The sequence below is a fragment of the Ictidomys tridecemlineatus genome, chromosome 4, assembly GCF_052094955.1.
Source record: "Ictidomys tridecemlineatus isolate mIctTri1 chromosome 4, mIctTri1.hap1, whole genome shotgun sequence".
Lineage (NCBI taxonomy): Eukaryota > Metazoa > Chordata > Mammalia > Rodentia > Sciuridae > Ictidomys > Ictidomys tridecemlineatus.
The window spans coordinates 101516743-101536786 of record NC_135480.1 but is presented as its reverse complement, the minus strand read 5'-3'; the positions used below and the strand labels follow the sequence as shown (position 1 = coordinate 101536786).

The following is a 20044-nucleotide window of genomic DNA, read 5'->3' as shown; positions in this document are numbered from 1 at the left end:
ATTTAAAGAGCAAATTCCAGAGTCCTGGATCCTTGAAACAATCTAGAAGGGGAGGAGCTACATGTCCACCACCCTGTGTTCTCAAGGATTTATTGTTCAATGAGGAGGGGCATAGCCAGAGGAGAGTCAGCTTGAGGTCCTCCAAAATCTGGAGTCCAGGGCTGAGGGTCAGATTTCTCTTGACAATCCTACCAGATAAGTATCTTGTGTTCACCACCTTGCAGGTGTGGAGCAAAGTCTTCTCCAGAAGATTGGGTGAGTGTACTTCGTAACTGTGAGGCTGTCGGAGTCACTGTACTACCGCAACAGTAATGCTGAAGAAGGAAGCAAAACCGCAAAATTCACACAGAAATTTATCATTTTTCATACAACCCATGGGTTCCTGATGTCTCTGAAAATTACCAAGGACCCCCCAGGTTGAAAAGGTGGGTGGTCGGTTGAGGATGCTGTGGTGTGCTTGCAGCAAGGGCCAGAACCTGAAAGGTGTGGAGGGTCCAGGTTTTTAAGTCTGCACCTGTCTCCAGATAGCAAAGAGGATACATACTGGAGGTTTGGATGGTTGGGCAGGGGTGCTGAGGAAGACACCCACCACAGAGAGCACTGCTTAATTTTAACTCGGAACTGTACGGTGGCAGGGGAAGGCGAAATCCCCGCTGGTTCCAAGTGTCACCTTAGCCCTCTGACCTAGTAGTGACCCTGGGGTCGTCCACTCCCACCTCAAGAAGAAGGCAAAAGGGACTCTTTGAGGGTTGGGTTCAGAAGGAAACTAGGAAGCTTTTGGAGGAGGGTGACTAATGGGGTAGGGATGCTGTGGGTGGGTAAAGGGGTGTGCTGGCCACAGATCAGACGGGGATGGATGGGTAGCATCTGGCACCTCCCTCACCAGGACCACGGTGATTTCCAAGGACTCTATGAAGAAATGAGGGAGGTTGGTGGGCAGTGGGCAGGGGCCCTTGTCCATGGGAAGAAATGGATTTTTTGGCGGTCCAAAGCAATTCGCGGAGCGGATGAGCAGCGTGGTTGAAGACAGCGGGCGCGGGTCCTAGGGTTGCACGCGTGCGGCGTCTGCCCAGCAGCCACGGAGGCGCGGCTGCAGTGGGCAAGCCGGCACACGCCCACCGGCTGCGGCAGCGCCCACTGCGGACAATCTAGTGGTCCCTTGGCAGTCCCGGGAGAGAGGATCTCTACCGTACCTGGACTCCCCAAGCAGAACAAAACAGCCTTCCAACAAACGAAAAGCTCCACCACTACTCCCCCTAAACTATGCTCCTAATTGGCAGATCGACTCATGGGATGATGCGGGAGGCTGCGGACCGGCCCTGCAGTGCCAAGCTGCACAGCCTAGCCCGACTGGAGAGGAAACTGGGTGCTCAGCCTGGTCCTGGGGCTCCAGGACCACGAAACGGGGAGCGCGGGGCAAGGTACGCGGCCGGCAGGGGTGCCCTGGGCTCCGCCGCGGCCACCGCCCCTCCTGCGGCTGGAGCGCTTCCAGAGCAGAGGCGCAGCCTCCCTCGCCGCGGCTCTCGCTCAGTCGTCCTCCCCCTCCAGCTCCGGCTCCTCCTCCTCCTTCGCTTCAGCCCAGGCTCCCGCAGCCGGCTCCAGGAGGCGGGCGAGCGCGCCTCCCCCTTCTTTTCCTTCCCCCTCCTCCGCTCTCTGCCAGCTAACTTTTCCCGAGCCCCGACCCGCGGCGCAGAGCTCCCAGGCAGCTGCGGGGCCGACTGCCGACCTCGGGCAGAGAGCGCGGTGGTGCCCAGTATCCCATCCCTGCGCCCTCGGCGCGCTCCGAAGAGAACAGGACCATGTCCCGGGCTGGAGACCGAGGCAAAGCCCTGGCGAGATGGCTGGGCACTGGGCTTTTGGGTAAGGCAGCCCCAGCTTGGTCTCTTCTCTCGTTTCTTCCTTCCCCCACCCCACCCAGAGGAGGGGACACTGGAGAAGAGGGGTGCCTCGGATAGGGTGGGTGTTGGAGCGCTGCACAGAATGAGCACGGTGGCCACCCTTTTCCCGCCGGTCGCCTGGATTTGAGGCTGTGCTCTCTGGGGACCGTACGTCCCTGTCTCCCCCCACCCCCCGCAATAGCCCATCAGCCCGTCAGCCTCGCGATGAGTTTTTTTTTTTTTTTTCCTTCCCTGTCTCTGGCGCTTTCAGCTCCAGGCTTTTGGAGCTGAGTATTGAGACTGCAGCGGGGCTCTCCGGAGTTCAGAGGCTCAGGCATGCTACGGGAGGGGGTCTGTGCCTTGGGTGTAGGGGATGCCAGGGGGGTTGTGGGTGTGATTGTTGGGATGGTGCTTTCCACTCCTGCTCAGAGCGGTTTGCGTGTTTCCCAGGCATCAGGCATGCTACGCGGGCCAGGGGGATCTCCTACCTCCCATTCCTTTTTTTTTTCCCTCTCAGGCTCCCCCCACCCCCCCTGTTCCTGAGCTACTGCTTTCCCCACAGCTCCACACCAGGTGCTGGAAGAGCTTGGAAGGGTTTGGAGAACCATTCAAAAGCCACCTTTTAGGGAAGGCCTTTTCTCTTTTCCTATTAAGAGATTCTGTATCGAGGACCTGTTTATCCTGCTCCTAGATCTTCATTTTTGGGTGACTACGAAGATTAAGGGGACATGACAGAGGACACAGAGGGAATGGAGTATTATAAATAACTATTAATATGCACATGACAGTTTTGAGGGTCAAACTCCAAGAGATTGGGGGATGATATTTATTAGCCTAGAGTGTAATCTCCTCATAAATCATAGTTGGACTTCAATGTAAGCTGACTCCATCTCTGGCACCTGTACCCCTTCCTGTTTATATTTCTCAGATTTGGCTTTGGGCAGCTCTCCCCTCCCCATTGGGTCAGGCACATGATAGAGGTATTTGTGCTGAAAACTGGGGACAGAATCCTCCAAGAGAAGCTGCTACTGTTTCTGCATCTGTAAACTGTGCGTCCAGCTGTTATGTCAGTACCTCAAGGTGGAGGGAGCCAGAGGATATCTTTACTCAGGAGCCACTGGATAATTGACATCCCTGAAGCTGGATGGAAGCCACTTGTGGCTTATTTACATCCCTGCAGTTGGACAGAAGACCTTTGGTACAGATGTCATGTGGGTTTCAGAGGGACCCTAATGAAGTGAGCTTCTGGCACCTGAGGCTTCTCTTCATGGGATGGGCAGAATGCCACTTCACACAAATTCCTCCTCATCCCCTCTCAGATCAGCCCAGGTTCCCACTGTGGCTATGGCAGGGGTAATGAGACATTGGTCACTGAGACATCGGAACTCTTCCATCGCCAAATTACCCCCACATTATGTTGTGAGCTTCTGTGCCTCCTGTGCTTGGTTGGTGGTGGGATGCCAGGCCCAGGACTATTAGAATGTTCATAAAACTAGGCTTCTGTGGGCAATCAGGAGACCTGGGAACTGTGTGTGTGTGTGCGCGCGCGCGCGCACACACACACACGTGCTCTTGCGCGTGCGTGGCTGGGAATGGGGGAAATGAGGCAGAATCTTGTATACTTCTCCAGATGGAAGCCCCACTTCCTCCAAGGACTCGAGAGGCCAGCAGGCCCCACCAACTGTGCCCCCTGCCTCTCTGCTTTGCAGAGGGACTTCAAACAGGGTTTCCCTTTGGGCTTTCCCAAGCAGTTACTGATTGAACCCTCACAGAAACATTGCTCTGAGCTTGAGATTGTGGACATCCATGCTGTGGGTCCTGTGGGGGAGATGCTGAGAGGGCTGGATAGCCGAGCTGTAGCAATTGCCTGGGTGCATCAGAGCAGGCAGGACCTTTGGAAACCATAGCATGGAACTCTCCTGGGGATGAGGAAGCCGTGGTTCAGAAAGGGTTGGTGATTTGCTCAAGGCTGCATGACCAGTCAATGGTCCAATGGGACAGAATCCAGCCTCTTGGGCTTTGGCACACCAAGCTGCCTCCCTTTATTAGAGAGGGGGAAGGTCAGTAGGCATTGGGCTTTGGGCTGAGGAAAAGCGAGGCTCTGGAGCATGGCATAGAAGGATGAAGGTTTGGGGGACCCAGAGCTGCTGTTTTCACAGCAGGGGAGATTGTGTCCAGAGCGGTCAATTCCTGGGAGTCCCCTTCCCCTGTCCCCATACCAAACTCAGTGCCATAGGCTGAGACTACAGTGAGTTTGGACAACCCAGCAAGATGCCCTTTGTTAAAGTAGAAGCAGTTTCCAAGGCCATATCATTGTGGTTGAGGTTTATGTGGGTTCTAGACGTTTCCTAAGCATGTAACTGGTAATATATCTGTCCTGCCCACCCCTTCCTTGTTCCCTGATTTGCTTAATTGCTGTGATCTGTGTTTAATTATCACTTGTGAGGGTGCTGTGTTGCACAACCCTCTTTCCCTTGGTATGTATTTATTAAGGACTTGTTTAATGAGAACGCAATTAAGAAGAGGGTGTTCATTCCCACTCAGAGGAAGAAAATGGCAACGGGAAGCCAGGGTTCCTGGAGAAGAGGAGAGGCAAGGGGAGCAGTGGAGGGAGAAGATGGGTTTGAATCTGGAAAGGATGGTTGATTCTCTTTCTAAATCTTCTGGAGGCACAGACCTGTGGGGATGAGAGAAGCCTTCCTGATTGGCCACTGCTTGGTGGGATCAGCAACCGAGTAGATTCTGGGCTCAGAGAACCACCGTGCTCTGTGGCTGGTCATTGAGGGGAGGTAGGAGATATCTGCATAAGCCATGGATGGTCTGGGCCAACACACTGGTCTGTAAGAGGTGGGACAGGCATACTCTCTGGACTTGTTTGCAAAGCTGGTTTCCGCGGAGCATCCACTCCGTCTCAGGGGCATGCTTCTATCCCGGCAAAGCTCTTGGGGGTGGGCAGGAAGCAGGCAGGTTGCCTAGGGCAAGGGAGCTGTAATCTTTCCTATGTCTCTGGGCCCAAGGGCTTTGCCTGGCCCAGCCTTGCCTCCACAGCCCCCAGGGCCTCCCCCCCAGGAGGGGTCTTGTCCTGCTGTCCTCGGCCCACTTTCTGCCTCCCAGCTCTCTCTCTGAGCCTCTCTGACTCCCCTAGGTTTAGAGTGTCTCAGCTGAATTTCCGCCCGCCATGCCAGCTAAGCCTCAGAGCTAAACTTAGAGTGGGCACCATGTTGTCCTCTTTCTTCCCCCTGACCCGAGAAGGGGGATGTTACTGATCCCTGGATGTGGGGAAAGGGGGCAGAATATTTCCTGCCTGGCATTTGCCTTGGTCTGTAAGGTTGTTGCCATGAGAGTCCTGCTGGTGTGAATATTTAGTATGCTGAATACTTTTTTACTTTAATAAAACTTGAAAATCCAGACAAGGCAGCTCAGGATCAGAGAGAGGCTCCCACTCCCAAACACACATGTGCACCTTGACATTCTAAAGTATCACATTTAGGATGAAGCAAAGGAAGTCCTTTACTTCAGGGAAACAGCCGCATGGAAATAAGGTGTAGGTGTAGATCGATGTGTGAGTAGCCTGGAGACATTCTTGGCTGACACTGGTCATTAAGGGAAGCTAGGAGTGCCCTGGTTACACCCAAGTCTAAGATGGGGACAACCCTGCCCCCTCTCCACATTCAAACATTCAAACATTCTCTTCTCTCTGTGGGGTGCCTATTCACTCAAACCCTTCTTGTGTTTTAAAATCTCTGTTTTGGCTTCACACCAAGTTCAGGAGGTAGGAAAGTTTATAGGCATCCTTTGCGGTGGAGTTTAGGGATGGGCATGCTGGATGTGGTACTTCTGATTTTCTCAAGGTCAAGAGGGAGAGTGGGCCTGCGTGGTGTCTGCTGACCAGTCCTCCCCTGGCCTGGTCAATCTGCTGAAGCAGCCCTCTGAGAGGCCTCGGAGGAATCATGCACCCTTCTTCTCTCTTATCCCTGCAGCACAGCCTCACAGGTGACACCCTGCTGGGAGAGCTGGATGGTAGAGAAGTCAAGCTAAGATGCCTTAACCTGGGTGGGGCCCTGGACTCAGTGGAAGCCATCTCTGCTTCTTTCCCTCACCCCCACCCCGAGACTAAGGAGGAAATGGCAGTGTTTTCCTCCTAGAGTTCTGAGTGTGTTAGACTTAAGTCATCCATATCAGGCAGAAATGCACACTGTGTTGTGAGCCAGACCTTAAAGAAATAGTGTCTTCTATTCTGAACCTTTCTTTTGCTCCATTTTGCTTCTATTTAGAGCAGCCCAAAGCATTTCCCTTTTGATGTGCATCTTTTGTGCTCTTGAATACCTGGCCAGGACTGGGGAGGGGTCTGAGTTCTCACATCCTTTCCATTACCCAGGTTCTCGGGCCTGAGTGCCAATGAACATTGGAGTGGGACCTGCGGCCCCCTTGGAGCCCCCCAAACCCCGTAGCTAGCAGGGATCTAGCTGTTTTTCTCCTGAGCCTTGCGGAGGCTGTTGGAGGGGTGAGGAGCAAAGGTGTGTGTGTGTGTGTCCTGCTAGAAAACCATCCTCTGGTGTTGGCCCCAGACAAGAGGGTGTTTGCTTCTGGCAACACAGTGGAGTCCTTGTACCCCACCAGTTCAGAAATTACACCCATGGCCCAGTAACCCATTGCTGTTGGAGGGGTGAGGAGCAAAGGTGTGTGTGTGTGTGTCCTGCTAGAAAACCATCCTCTGGTGTTGGCCCCAGACAAGAGGGTGGAATCTGTATCTGGTTCCTGCCCCCCCCCACCTCTGGGGGTTGGGGGAGTGGGAATAGGGGAGGGTAAAAGGGAGGGAAACCCAGGATCTCCAAGGAACTCTAAGCCCTGATAACTGCTGTTTTTGAGATGTGAAAAGCAGACATATTTCTGAAAGTTGTTTGTCTACTTCCTGGGTGTGTGGTTTTGGCAAGTTAATCTTTTTGAACCCATTCTTCATTTGTTTATTAGGAATAAAAATAATGACTACCTTATAGTATTATCTTTTTTTTCCCCCTGGTGCTGGGGATTTGAACCCAAGGCCTTGTGCATGTGAGGCAAGCATTCTTATCAATTGAATTATATCTCCAGCCCATGAATACCTTATAGGATTATTAAAGGATTAAATGGGACACTATATTAAAACACCTATCCTGAAGTACAGTAAGTGTTCAGTTCCAGGTTGGCCACTTACCATGTGGCCCCTGGGCAAGTCACTACTCTCTGAGCCTCAATTTTAATTATCTGTAAAATGAGAAAAAAAATTATACCTACCTTTTGACATCCTAATAAAAGTTGTGGTTAATACAGTATAAGTCCTCTAGCACAGTGCTTCTCAAAGTGTAGTCCACACCCATGGCATTACCTGGGGTGCTCTGAAGAGATGCCAACTGTCTGGCACCACAGAAGACTTACAGAATCAGTAGCTCCAGGGCCCTGCTGACTTTCTGCTCTCCAGGTGATTCTGATTCCTTTCAATTTGCAAACTACTGTTCTGAAACAATTCCTGGCACACAGGAGATGACCAAAAAAAAAAAAATGACAGTTAATTGAAATAACATCCCAGCACTAATTGGAGTCCTGGTGGGCAAACCTGGCTATTTTAGGATGCAAGGAGGAATTTTCCTGCTTTGGAACTATGGGATGGCGGCAGTGTCTCTCTCCTTGACCTTAGATAAGTTACCCAACTTTTGGAGCCTCAATTGTTTCATTTTGAATATGGATCTATAATAGTGTATACCATTCAAAGGAGAGGAGTGAGGGTGGAAAGTGCCAGGCGCATAATAAATGCTCAATAAATATCAGCTATTACTGCTTTTATTGACAGTGGCAGGGATCGTGAATGGGTTACTGGGCCATGGGTGTAATTTCTGAACTGGTGGGGTACAAGGACTCCACTGTGTTGCCAGAAGCAAAAGGGACACGAAAATGAGTGGACCTTTGAGATCAGGAGCAAGGCTGCCAGCTCTCCTTGGAACTCCTTCGCCGTCATTTAGAAAGCATTGTTCAAAAATACCAAGAACATCATGCTCTCCTGTGGGCAAAACAAGAGGAAACTGAAGTATGATGCGGCAGGAGTTGTCTAACTTAATTCCTAAAGGCCTCCTGAGAGTTAGGGTGGGAGAAAACACTCGTTCCGCCATAGGAGCAGGAAGAGTTGTGCGTCCAGCTGCAGATCCCCTTTCCCCAACGACCTTGAGAGCGGGGTTTCCTAGAGAAACGTGCAGGGCGGGAGGGGGGGGCCAGGTACCCTTACAAGGATTCAGGAGGAGGGATCCCGGGCGCTAGTGGAGTCGCCTCCCGGGGGTGTTTGGACGCACTGCGACTGCGGAGGGATTGTGCAGAACTTTGGGGTCATCGCGGCTGTTCCGGGATGAGGGGCCGAGCGTGGCTGCGGGGTGTGGCGGGGTGTGGCGGGGAGGCCCAGCTTCCCGGGAGGGGGAGGGAACAGCAGGTCACCCGAGGCTACCCGGCTTGCAGGCGTGCATTTCAGTGCCTCGGGAATCTGCCTCCACAGCATCTCTGCCCTCTTACTTTTCTCTCCATCTTTGCTCTACTCGCTCCGCCCTCGCTGATGCCCATTTCCAAGATGTGCGCGCCCTGCCGTCCCGCTCGGTCCATCATCCTTCTGTTAGGATCTCGTTCGATGGACAGAAAGCGCTGGCCTCAGATGATCAAGCAAGGTCCGGTCCAAAGTGTCTCTCTTAGATCCTCGGAGCCCAGTAGGAGTCTCCAGGACTGGGTGATGAGAGGCTGCAGGACAGTTGCGGGGACAACGGCGACTGCTTTTTCCTTCTTCTTGTTATCCTATCCCGCTCTCCCCCACCCCCAGATTCCGCAAACACAACGAGGTGCACCGTCCTAGGGCAATTCCCAGGCTTGCAGTAGGGCGCACCGCCCGCGCTCCCTGGGCACTTTCGGGGACTGCGTCTCTAAGTGAGGGGCGGGGCGGGGGCGAGGATTCCCCGGCAAAACGGCCGAACCTCCTTTTCTTGGGTTGGGGTGACCCCTGGTGGTCAATTAGAGTGTCACAAGAGGTACTAAGGGCCCAGAATTCAGTCCCATTACGTGAGCCATTTCAATTGGAGTAAAAAGAATCATTCTAGTGAAGCTGACACGGAGGGTGACAGAGGTCTCCCTTCCTGGCCAAGCCACTCTGCCCAGCCTGAGGATCCGCTTCCAATGCAGGGTGTACTCCTTACACAGGTCTCTTCCTGCTCCCCATGTCCTTGTCGCTGGAGGTGTCTGTGGGAAAGGCCACTACCATCTATGCTGTCAATGGCACGGAGATCCTGCTGCCCTGCACCTTCTCCAGCTGCTTTGGCTTCGAGAACCTCCGCTTCTGGTGGACCTACAATAGCACTGATGTATTCAAGCTTGTAAGTGGTGTAGGGACAGTCAGGACAGTCCAGTTTCTCCTTCCCTTCTCTATCGCTCACTTCCCATCCCAGACTGTGGTCTGTTCTGGGCTGAGCCCCACTATGATGGTCCCCAGAGCCCAACTTTTGTTACCCCTTTTCCCAGATTTCTTCCAGACAGACTCTGGGTGGGAGGGATGCTTAGATGGTGGGACCAGAATTTTGGGTCTGTTAGAATTCTTGGCTAGAGTTGTCCGTCTGGTTTTATGAAATATCCATAACATGAATTGCTTGTGTAAAAATTTAATTTAAACAACTGGAGACCGAAAGACCATTGGAAGCCTTGGAAAGAGGCAATGAGAAGAGAACGCACGAGGAAGGGGTGGCTGGATTTGGAAGGGAAGGATCGAGGAAACTGGGGTGGAGCAGGGGCTCTGGAGGAACAGTAATGGCATGGGGTGAGGGGTGAATCAGCCGGCTGAGTTCTGTGCAGCCTGGCAGGGGACCTGGCCTCAGGCTGACCCAGGGAAGTGACACGTCTTCCTCTGAATGGAATTAAACACTGACCTTAGAGGGTGCTGAAGAACAGAGCTGTGGCCTTGACCTGGGTCTTGATGGAGGAGCAGAATTAAGTGAAGCAAGGGACTCAGTGTCAGAGAGACAGGGTGGGAAGTGCAGAGGGAAATGCATGCGATATCTGCAGAGTCATTATGTAAAAGCTTTTATGAAGAGAGCAGTAAGAACATGCTGCATTCCAAGGAGACCTTAATAAAAGGAACTGGGTTTGGCCTGAAACAGGCAGAATTCAGGTTTGACAGGCAGAGCTGTTGACTCTGGCAGAGGAAATGGGAAGGTGAAACACCTCTCATGGGAGGCTCTTTCTGGATCTGGACAGGGAAGGCCCCCAAGGATGGGGCTGGAGTGATGTCATGACCCTTGATCACTCTGATTTTTTTTTTTTGTGACCCAGCTCATAGATGGAACTGTGAAGAATGAGAAGTCCGACCCTAGGGTGAAGTTGAAAGGTGATGACCGCATCACTCTGGAGGGCTCCACTAAGGAGAAGATGAACAACATTTCCATTCTGCTGAGTAGCCTGGAGTTCAGCGACACGGGCAAATATACCTGTCATGTGAAAAACCCCAAGGAGAATGACCTGCAGCACCATGCCACCATCTTCCTCCAAGTTGTTGATAAATGTATGCAGTGGGGTTGGGATGAGAGCAGTGGAGTGGGAAGGGCTGGAGGTGTCTCAGTGGTACAGTGAAATGGCATGGTGGCCTGCACTGGTGCTTTCTGTGACCTTACACTTTCAAGAGTTACTGGAGCCGCCTGGTGTGGTGGTGCACAGGGACTTGGGGGGCTGAGGCAAGAGCATTGGAAGTTGTAGGTCAGTTTCACTAGCTTATTGAGACCCTCAGAAACCCAATGAGACCCTGTCTCAAATAAAAAATAGAAAAAACTGGGGATGTAGCTAAGTGGTAAAGTGACCCTGGATTCAATCCTCAGTACAGGGGAAAAAAAAAAAGTTACTGGAATTGTGTCTGAGTTACATCCGGGAGTGTAAACACTTCTGCTACTGAGTGGCTTGTGAAATCAAGCCTCTTTGAACCTTGTTTTTCTGGTCTGTAAAATGGGAATATGGCTGCATTCTGCTAGGGTTGTTGTGATGGCTGGAGGAACTATCTAGGAATGGCTAGTTAAGCTCTCTGTGTAAATGCTGATGACTGTGACTATTGTGTATTCTGTTAGCAAATATTGGTTGAAGGTCAGGTATTGTATTAAAACATGTTATGGATGATACACAGTATTCTTGAGGCATGTACAGTTCAGGGTAAGTCAGAGGATAAGAAAATGAATAACTGGAATGTGGCAGATGACGTATATACATCCGTGGCAGCACCTATAATGGAGATGGAAGACATGGTCCCTGCCCTCTGGGAGCTTAGCTCCTAGCAGAGAATTGCAGTCTGATGGTGGGTGGACCAATTTGACAGTAAGGATGAATGTGATAAGGAGCCAGGTGGTCACAGGTCCCTAAGGCTGGAGGTGTTTAGAGAAACAGGGAGTGATAAGCAGCAGAGGAGAAGTGAGGCTGGGCCTCACCCTGCGGAGGAGCCCGCAAAACTAGGGAGCCTCAGGAGCTGAGCACAGGGGAAGGGCAGCTACTCCAGGGCTCCAATTCTACTGTCTTTTGTGAGTCCCTGGGGGTCCCCTGCTCTCCTGGAGGACATGGAGTGCCTGGAGAGGGGTTCACCATGGGTTCAATATTGGCAGTACCAAGGGCACAGCCAGAGGCGATCTGGGGAGCCTTTTTGGAGCCTGGAGTCATCTGAGTGAGGTCTGGGATAGTGTCACCTCTTCCTCTCTGTCTGGGTTTCTGTCACTCTGCTTTGTGCTCAGCCTTTTTGGAGAGAGGAGAGGAGAAGGGGACCAACATTTATGGGGGCTTTCTGGGTGCCAGGCATTGAGTTAAGGGCTCTCACTTACCTTCTCTTCTTTGCTCCTCACAAAGTCCCTTAAGGTCTCCCTTTTGAGTCATTCATCCATTCATAGGTGTGTACTGAGCACCCACCATGTGGCAGATGATGTTCTAGATGCTCAGGGCCCAGCGGGAGAAGATGGGCACGTTCCTGCTCCTTGGGAAATTCCCTTCCCCTCCTGCCAGCGGAGGAGTGACTTAAAAAGAGAGATCCGTGGTGTTGGTGCTGCAGAGAAAGATAAAGCAGCAGGGCAGGTGGGGGGTTTGCAGGGTGGCCGAGTGGCCGAGGAAGGCCTCGCTGGCCAAAGTCTGAAGGAGGCAAGAAAATCCTCACATGACAATTTGGGGGTCAAGTTGTGGCTCACACCTCAAATTCTGATTCATCCCAAACGTGTGTGTGAGTTTTGGGGAGGGTGTGCATGAGGAGGGTGAGGGGACAGGGTGCTATTGTTCCTTAGTCGGATGGATGTTCCAGCTTCTCCTCTGTCCTGCAGTAGGCCTGGAGAGGGTCGGTGGCCTGTGGTGGGTGGTGCTGGCCCTGGCCCTCCATGGTGCTGGCTCCAGGTGACTCCTCCTCCCCCTCCCCGCCCTCCCCTCTCTGCTCTGGCCACACAGTGGAAGAAGTGGACAACACAGTGACGCTCATCATCCTGGCCGTGGTGGGTGGAGTCATTGGACTCCTCATCTTCATCTTGCTGCTAAAGAAGTTCATCACTTTTGTCCTCAAGAAGACCCGGGAGAAAAAGTGAGTTGACCTCCCTGGCAGGCTCTGGGCCCCCGACTCCACCCCGTCCCCCATCTCCTGCTCCTTTGATTCCGCTTTCATTTGCCCTGGCAGCGGCAGCCTTCCTTCCATCTCTTCATTCCACCCTCCCTTCTGAGTCCCACCACCATCTTTGCTATCCCTGCAACTCTCATCCCCCTCTCGGGGCTCTTCCCCATCCTCCCAGTCTGTATTAATGGAAAACACTGGATCGTTCTGTACATAAATACATGCTAAGAGTTTTCTTGCTAGGACACTGGTGCACCAGGAGATTGCTACAGATTATAATTCATTCTATCATTCATCAAATGTCTACCACACTTTAAGTGCTCCACCAGGCATTTTATAGAGTACCCATCACTTTTGTTTTATAGTAGAACAAAGTGAGGTTCAGAGTAGTTAAGTGACATGACTAAGGCTACACAGCTAGTAAGTGAAAGAGATTTGAACTCTGACACATTTGGCCTCAACCCTAAAGTTGTTGCCACCATGTCCTTCTTGCTCATTGAGTATCTTCAGAGTTGATTCATTCATTCTTTCACTTGGTGGCTATTTTTGAGGTACCGTGTGCAAGGCACCGTGCTAGGTGCTGTAAGACATTCTGGAAGGAACGATCCTGTCCTTTGGTGAAAGAGACAAGATGTATGCACAAGTAAATGTAATACCAGGCACAGAGGGGATGGATCCCAGCAAAAACAGGTGTGATAAGGTGTTGTTGCAGAGTTTGGAAGAGGCGTGATATATGGGTGTTGTTGGTGGTATAATTTCAACCCTGGGACAGTGAGGGGAAGATGGCCCAGGTGGAGGAAGCATTGAGAGCAAAGGCAGAGCCTGGTAGTGGGCGCGTGTCTGGGGAGCAAGGCCTTTTCTGTCCTAGTGAGGTTTTGAGGAAAAGAAAGGAGAAGAGTCTGTGAAGGGCTTGAAGTCAGATCTTGGGGGCCTGGGAGTCTGGCTGCAAGTGGCTTCCCTCTGACTGCCACTGGAGAACTGGTGAGGGCTTGCAGGCCCCAAGGCCCACTCCTCAAGATCAAAGGGTCTGGCCATGGGACAGAGGGACTGAGTGGGGAAAGGCTGGGGCCCTGAGAATAGGCAAGGAAAGGAACATTACAGTAAAAGTCCAGGAGAAACTTTGCATGAACTCTTCCCATCCTCCAGGACTCTGCCGTGGACAAGGGGTAAACTGATATCAGAACCCATTCAGCTTAGGGCGGCCAGGGGCGAGGGTCCCGCCCTCGAGGTGTCTTCCTAGCTGACCACGTCTCCTTTCTCTGCCTTCTGCCCTGTCCCACCACCCTCTGCCCCACCTGCCATCCTTGAGGCCACACCCACGGCTGCTGTGCCCCTGCCTTTGTTGACAGAGCTCAGGGAGAAGGGCCTGGTGGGACTGAGGGAAAGAGCTCTCCGTCCTCAGAATATTCCTTGCTGGCCTGGACCCTCCCCCTGGGGTGGAACAGCCTGAATCTGACCCTGGTGACCCTTGTGGCCATGTTGAGACAAGGAGGTGGTGGTGGCGGGGCCTTGCTGAGTCCATTTCCCCTTTTAGATGTGCTTACTCCTCACAGCATCTCATGAAGAAGGTGTCAGGGTTCCATCTATTTTATAGACGAGGAAACCCAGGCGTGAGAGGCAGGTGACTTGGCCTCTGGTTACCTTAGCTCTTAGAAGGTCAGAGACCATGGCTCCCGCCCAGTTCATCCCCTGTTCTGCTCACCAGTGCACCTCTCTCTCCCTCCCCAGGAAGGAGTGTCTTGTGAGTTCCTCTGGGAATGACAACACGGAGAACGGGTTGCCTGGCTCCAAGGCAGAAGAGAAACCACCCACAAAAGTCTGAGGCCCTGCTTCAGGCCAAGCAGCTGCAGGGGGCCTGGCTTTCTGATCCTGACACTGATGCTTGAGCCCGTCCGTCCGTCCGTCCGTCCGTAGAACCCACGTGCCTGAGACATCTGCTGCTTGGCTCAAACTGTAGTCCTCCCGGGCAGGGAGAAACCAGTGTCCTGCCCAGCCTGCCCCACACCCTCCCCAGCCAGGGCTTCCCAGGGACAAGGACTGGCCAGGGAAGGGGGCCTGTGGAAAGTTCAGGAAAGGGAAAGGCGGGGCTGGTCCCCCGACACCTAGGAAGACAGGGGCTCTTTCTGGCTCCCCCCACTGAGTGAGCAGAACCTTTTCCTTCTGATTTCTCCTCAAGAGGGACTTGGGGGATCAGTGAGCCTGCCCCAAAAGCTGGACCTTGGAGCCTTGTGTGGGGAACAAACCCTTTTGGGTGGGAGGGGGCTAAAGGACTCTGGAGAAGGCCTTGGGGTGGGGGTGCTACTGGAGGTGGGGCCACAATGTGAGGCCAACTTGATTGGTGGGATAACTGGTCTCTCACAGACCCTGAAATTGGGAGGTCCCCTTCCCCCCACCTTGGAGTGCCTGGCTGCCTTGTCCTTTTCTCCCTGTCCTGTCCCTAGCTCCGAGTTTCTAAGTCCTCTGAGTGAGAGTTGGCCATCTTGGTCTTGAGGGGTCCCAGCCCACCTAGCCTGTCCCTCTGCTCTCTGTGTGGTCTTGGAGAGGCCCCTCCAGCCTTTCTGGAGCACTAGAGTGCTAACCTACATTTTTTCTAGCATTTCCCTGGGGGAATCGGGCTGCAGAGGTGGGCAAGCCAATGTCCTAGGCCTCTCGGCCATTGCCACGCCCACTCCAGCCCCACATGCTGGCAGCCCTTGACCTTGGCATGGCAGGACCATGGCCACCCTGAGCACTCCTGACCCCAGCTCCCCGCTGCTCCGACCCTTCCCTTGAAACAGCAGGTGATGTCATCTTGCTTGAGGGAGTTGTCCCCTTGAACCTCCATCTCATTGGCTTGCTCTTCCTGGGCCCCCCCATCACACCTTTGTCCCCCGTCCCCAGGGTTGCTCATCCCCAGCCTTTGGTTTGCCTTGCCTCAGGGATTCTCTTCTTTGGGTGAGAGAGCCCTGGAGTTTTCCAGGTGCTTTTTGCTCAGCTGGGCCACCCCAGTCCCACCCTGGGGCTGGGGAGGAGCAGGGAGAGGGTGCCCACACTCTTCCTCTGCTTTTGGGAGAACTGGTTTGCATACCCCTTGAGGGTGGGCTAGACTGTGCCTTAGCTCCTGGAGTCGGGGCTCCTATGCCCTCCCCTGAACTACGCATTCTGGTGTGGTCCCCACCCTCTCCTTCCCAGTATCAATGAGGAGGCCATGAAGCTGGAGTTGTGTCATTGACATCAGTGACTGAGTCTTGGAGACACCTGCCAGATGCTCCCATCCAGGACCCTGATGGCAAGATGTCATGATGGGGCCTCATGATTGTGTGGGGTCCCAGCCCCTCTCTCCCTTTTGGGCTGACACTCTGTCTTCTGGGCCCATAGGAGGGGTGGAGAGAAGTAGATCTCCTTTCCAAAGGACATGGGGGTGGCCTCAGGACTCTCCTGCCCAGAGGCAATTACCAGCATCCCTGAGGGTGGAACTTGGGAGGAATTTGAGGAGCAGCAGTACCTGCAGGATGCCCATGGCTGGGGCTAGTGTCCCTTGCCCAACCTGATGGGTTTGCAGATCCCCACTCTGAACTGCCCCCTCCCCTCCTTTCCTTCTTCAAGGACCAGGGGTCAGATTTCTTGGCTTTGGGAATAGACAGATCAGAGCCCCCAGATACTTAGAAAATTTCTTCCAGCTGCCTTCATGCAAAAACCACTGCTTTCTTCTCCCTTCCCAGTGTCAACATTTGAAGAGAGTGCCTGGGGTGCCTCTTGCTTTCTTGAGAGGAATCCCAGGCATAGGGCAGTGGAAGAGTTAGGGCAACCTCCTCTCCCCTCTTCTAGGTCTTCTGCTGAATTATAGGCAGGCCTCGCAGCTTCTCTGGGCTCAGCTTTTCCATCTATCCAGTGGGTGTAATACTACTTACCTACCTCACAGGACTGTCGTGGGACTTGGCAAGTTTTGTTTTAAAAATCTTTTTAGCTTGGAAAGGGATTGGGGAAGCAGTTTTATAATTGGAGGGATTGTTCCAAGTCTGTCATGTCCTCATCTCTGTGTCCCATCCCTACAACACACACACACACTCTTTCCACCCCTCCCCTTTGGAATTCTTTAGTCTTTGTAATGTTAGAAACCTTGACTCTGACTGAGGCCTGAAGCTTCTTGTCCATGGCTCTTGTTTGGTGGTTTCCAATAGAGATGATTGGGACCGTAAGGGGCATATTTCTCGCTATCCCAATGCCTGGGTCACTACTGGTTTTAGTGAGTGGGGTCTAAGAGTGTTTAATTTAGTCTCCACAACAAAGAATGTCCTGTTTCAATCACAGCATTATGCCCCTCGAGAAGCATCTGAATGGATTTGCAATAGGGTGCCTACGGGCACAAGTGGATCCTAGGTACATGCAGGTCTCCAATGGTGGGTCAGGGCTGGTGAGGGTGTTCCCAGGGCTTGTGGGCTCGAGAGATCCGTTTGCAAAGTTGCTCTTGAGGACCCTGGGCACTGCCAGTGATGTCCGTGAGACCAAAGACAAAGTTCAGAACTCCTCATCCTTGACCTCAGATTAGGATGTGTGCAGTGGATGCCTTGGGTTTCCCACATGTTAGGATTAAACAGAAGGCAGTCAGAATGAACTTGTGATGCTAAAGATACCTGGGAGAGGGGCTGATGAGGTTCAGCTTTGCACACATCTGGCTGGCCAGCTCTTATGGAGCCCAGGCTTTGAGGGTGTGCTCGGGAGACGGTGCGGGGTCGGGGGGGTACTCATGTGTAGTGATGCACACTCATGCAAACCTGCCTGTGCAGGCAATGCAGGTGCGAAAGTGGGACCTTTAAAGGGGGCAGCTATGCATGAAAGGGGTGGTGTGTGATGGGGGAGTCACTGAAGATTTCAGGAGCCATTTTCCTGGCCAGAGCTGGAGGTTGAGAAAGAATAAGACATGGAGGGAAAGGCCAGCCATGCTCCTGGATCTCATCTCTCTGTGACTCCATCTCTGTTACAGCTGCCATCAGAGGGCTGTGGGGAGGGAGTGCCAAGAGTGGGGACTTCTGGGGAAAATCCTATGGCTTGCTGCACTTTACTTTGTCCCAGGTTGGAGTCCCTACCCTCCCACCTCTCACCTGATATGCAGTGCTTTCGACTATCTTATGCATGGTTTATTCCTCTGGCTTGGATGACAATACCCATAGTAAATTTCCTATATAACTTTATAGATCAAACGATGCAGTGGCGGGCCTTAGGAGCCCCAGGGTCCAAGGGTGCCTCTGGGAGGCACAGATGTGCACACACCCTGCACTAACTCGTGTTCAAGCACAGAATGGACGTGATCAGACTGTCTTGCCTCTACAACATGTTTTGCATTATAGAATTGTATTTAGCTTTGCCTTGGATGAAATAAAAATTATATTTAATACTTGGGGCTTGGAGTTTCCATTTTTGACTAATTAAGAATTGGGTTCCTATTTTCTTTCTTTCTTTCTTTCTTTCTTTCTTTCTTTCTTTCTTTCTTTCTTTCTTTCTGTACTGGGGATTCAACCTAGGGGCTCTTAACTACTGAGCCACATCCCCAGCCCTTTTAAAAATATTTTATTTAGAGACAGGCTTTCTCTGAGTTGCTTAGAGCCTTGCTTAGTTGCTGAGGCTGGCTTGGAACTCATGATCCTCCTGCCTCAGGCTCTAGAGCCACTGGGATTACAGGGGTGTGCCACCACACCTGGCCTGTTTTAATTCTTGCCAGTGGTAATTAGGAAAATCACCTTCTCCGAGCCTCAGTCTGCTTATGTCTAAAACATTACCTGTCTAGGGAGATAGCACATGTAAAAGGCCTAGGGGTTTTTGGCGTATTCACAGACATTCAGGTTGTTTTAGTTCTGGTACTTTCTCTGCAGAAGCTGGAAAGTTGTCCTTCTCATATTGGACTTGATGCCAGGGCCCTCCCTGTGTGCTGATGCCTCTACTACCACCAAATACCACAACATCCCCTTTCCCAGGCTCCTCTCCCCTCATCAAGTTTAGCATTTGTCTCCAGGTAGAATCTGCTGCAAATGAACACCTGCCTTCAGAAAGGAATTTCTAGCTGCTGGGCTTAAGTCCAGACTGGGAAGGAGCTGGGGGTGCAGTAAGCTCCCTTATATGCAGTGGTTGTGTTCCAAGACCCCCAGTGGATGCCTGGAATTGCAGGTAGTACAGAATCTTATATAGCTGCATTTTTTGCTATACACACATATACACCTATGGTAAAGTCTAGTGTACCAATAAGAGATTAACAAACACAATAATAAAACGAACAATTATAACGATACTGTAATAAATGTTATATAAATGTGGTTCTCTTGAAAGAACCAAGACAAATATTAGTGCTGTTTTGTTTTGGCACTGTAGATTGAACTCTGAAGTCTTGAAAACTAAGCTGCATTCCCAGTGCTTTTTACTTTTTTTGAACTTTGAGATAGGGTCTCTCTAAATTGCTGAGGCTGGCTTTGAGCTTGCAATCCTCCTGTCTCAGCCTCCAGAGTTACTGCAATCACAAGCATGCACCATTGTGTTTGGCCCAGATATTAGTATTTTCAGACTGCAGTTGACATTGGGTAACTGAAATCATGGCCAATGAAACTGTGGGTGTTGTTTACATTCTTCTCACTATACCTGAGCCCTCTTTTCAATGAATTCACCTCACACTGCATTTCAAAGGGTTTTCCATATGCTATATTCTCAAAAGTTCTCATTAAAAGACTCTTCTTATGTCAAGGAACCTAGGAAGGCAGAAGGTGCTGAGGTCCTTGATTTCAGCCCCTGTCATTGACAATGCTGCCTTCTCCAGCTCTCAGCTGGAGTAACGGTGCTCTGAGCCCCACCCTACCCCCCACATGGGCTTATCACCAGGATTTCCTGTGCTGCCACTCACCTGTCTGCAGGAGATCCTTGTTGCCTGGGACCTCCTATCACCTCCTTATCAGCAATATACCTGTTGGATATTGAGGTTCCTGGGCTGAGCCTGAGTTCACAACACTCTTGTGATGCTGTGCATTGAACGTGAAGTTACCCCTGTAAAGGATCAGTCAGTCCCAGGGTCTGGTCACACCCCTATTACCACTGTGTCATCCCTACTTCCTTTCCATATCCAGTAGTCACGGCAGACAGGTGACCCAATGTCTCAGAACCAAATTAGAAACTGGGAATGGCCTGAGCAAACCTGGACATGGGGTCACCCAGTTTATTAATCCTCTTGCCAGCTCCATGTAGACTCAACCCGGATTAAAGCACATGTAACTTCAGGGCTGGGGCTGTGGCTCAGGGGTAGAGTGCTCTCCTAGCACGTTGCAAAGCCCTGGGTTCAATTCTCAGCACTATATAAAAATAAAGGGGCGCTGGGTTGTGGCTCAGTGGTAGAATGTTCGTCTAGCACATTGTAGGCCCTGGGACACAGCCACATCATGTTTATAGCAGCACAATTCACAATAGCTAAACTGTGGAGCCAACCTAGCTGCCTTTCAGTGGATGAATGGATAAAAAAAATGTGGCATATATACACAATGGAATTTTACTCAGCAATAAAAGAGAATAAAATCCTGGCATTTGCAGGTAAATTGATGGT

At 51.8% G+C, this 20044-nt stretch overlaps 1 protein-coding gene and 1 long non-coding RNA gene across 4 annotated transcripts; one reads left to right on the top strand and one right to left on the bottom strand.

Moving 5' to 3' along the window:
• The first annotated feature begins 1311 nt into the window (after positions 1-1311).
• On the top strand, positions 1312-17863 carry Scn4b (sodium voltage-gated channel beta subunit 4). Of its 3 annotated transcripts, none has more exons than XM_040285305.2 (5): positions 1312-1421; positions 9084-9256; positions 10206-10434; positions 12333-12462; positions 14218-17863. In XM_040285305.2, exons 2-5 carry the CDS (start codon positions 9101-9103, stop codon positions 14309-14311), a joined length of 609 nt encoding a protein of 202 aa, XP_040141239.1. In that variant the 5' UTR covers positions 1312-1421; positions 9084-9100; the 3' UTR covers positions 14312-17863. The 3 variants fall into 3 exon arrangements, with proteins under 3 accessions (XP_040141239.1, XP_077903201.1, XP_005328375.1); XM_005328318.4 differs by lacking the exon at positions 1312-1421 and adding an exon at positions 1685-1860; XM_078047075.1 differs by lacking the exons at positions 1312-1421; positions 9084-9256 and adding an exon at positions 1517-1860.
• On the bottom strand, positions 7677-8831 carry LOC110598449 (uncharacterized). Its single transcript, XR_002484288.3, has 2 exons — positions 8412-8831; positions 7677-7911 (listed from the first exon to the last, which is right to left on the bottom strand). It is a non-coding gene; the product is annotated as an uncharacterized LOC110598449 (long non-coding RNA).
• Positions 17864-20044: the final 2181 nt, after the last annotated feature.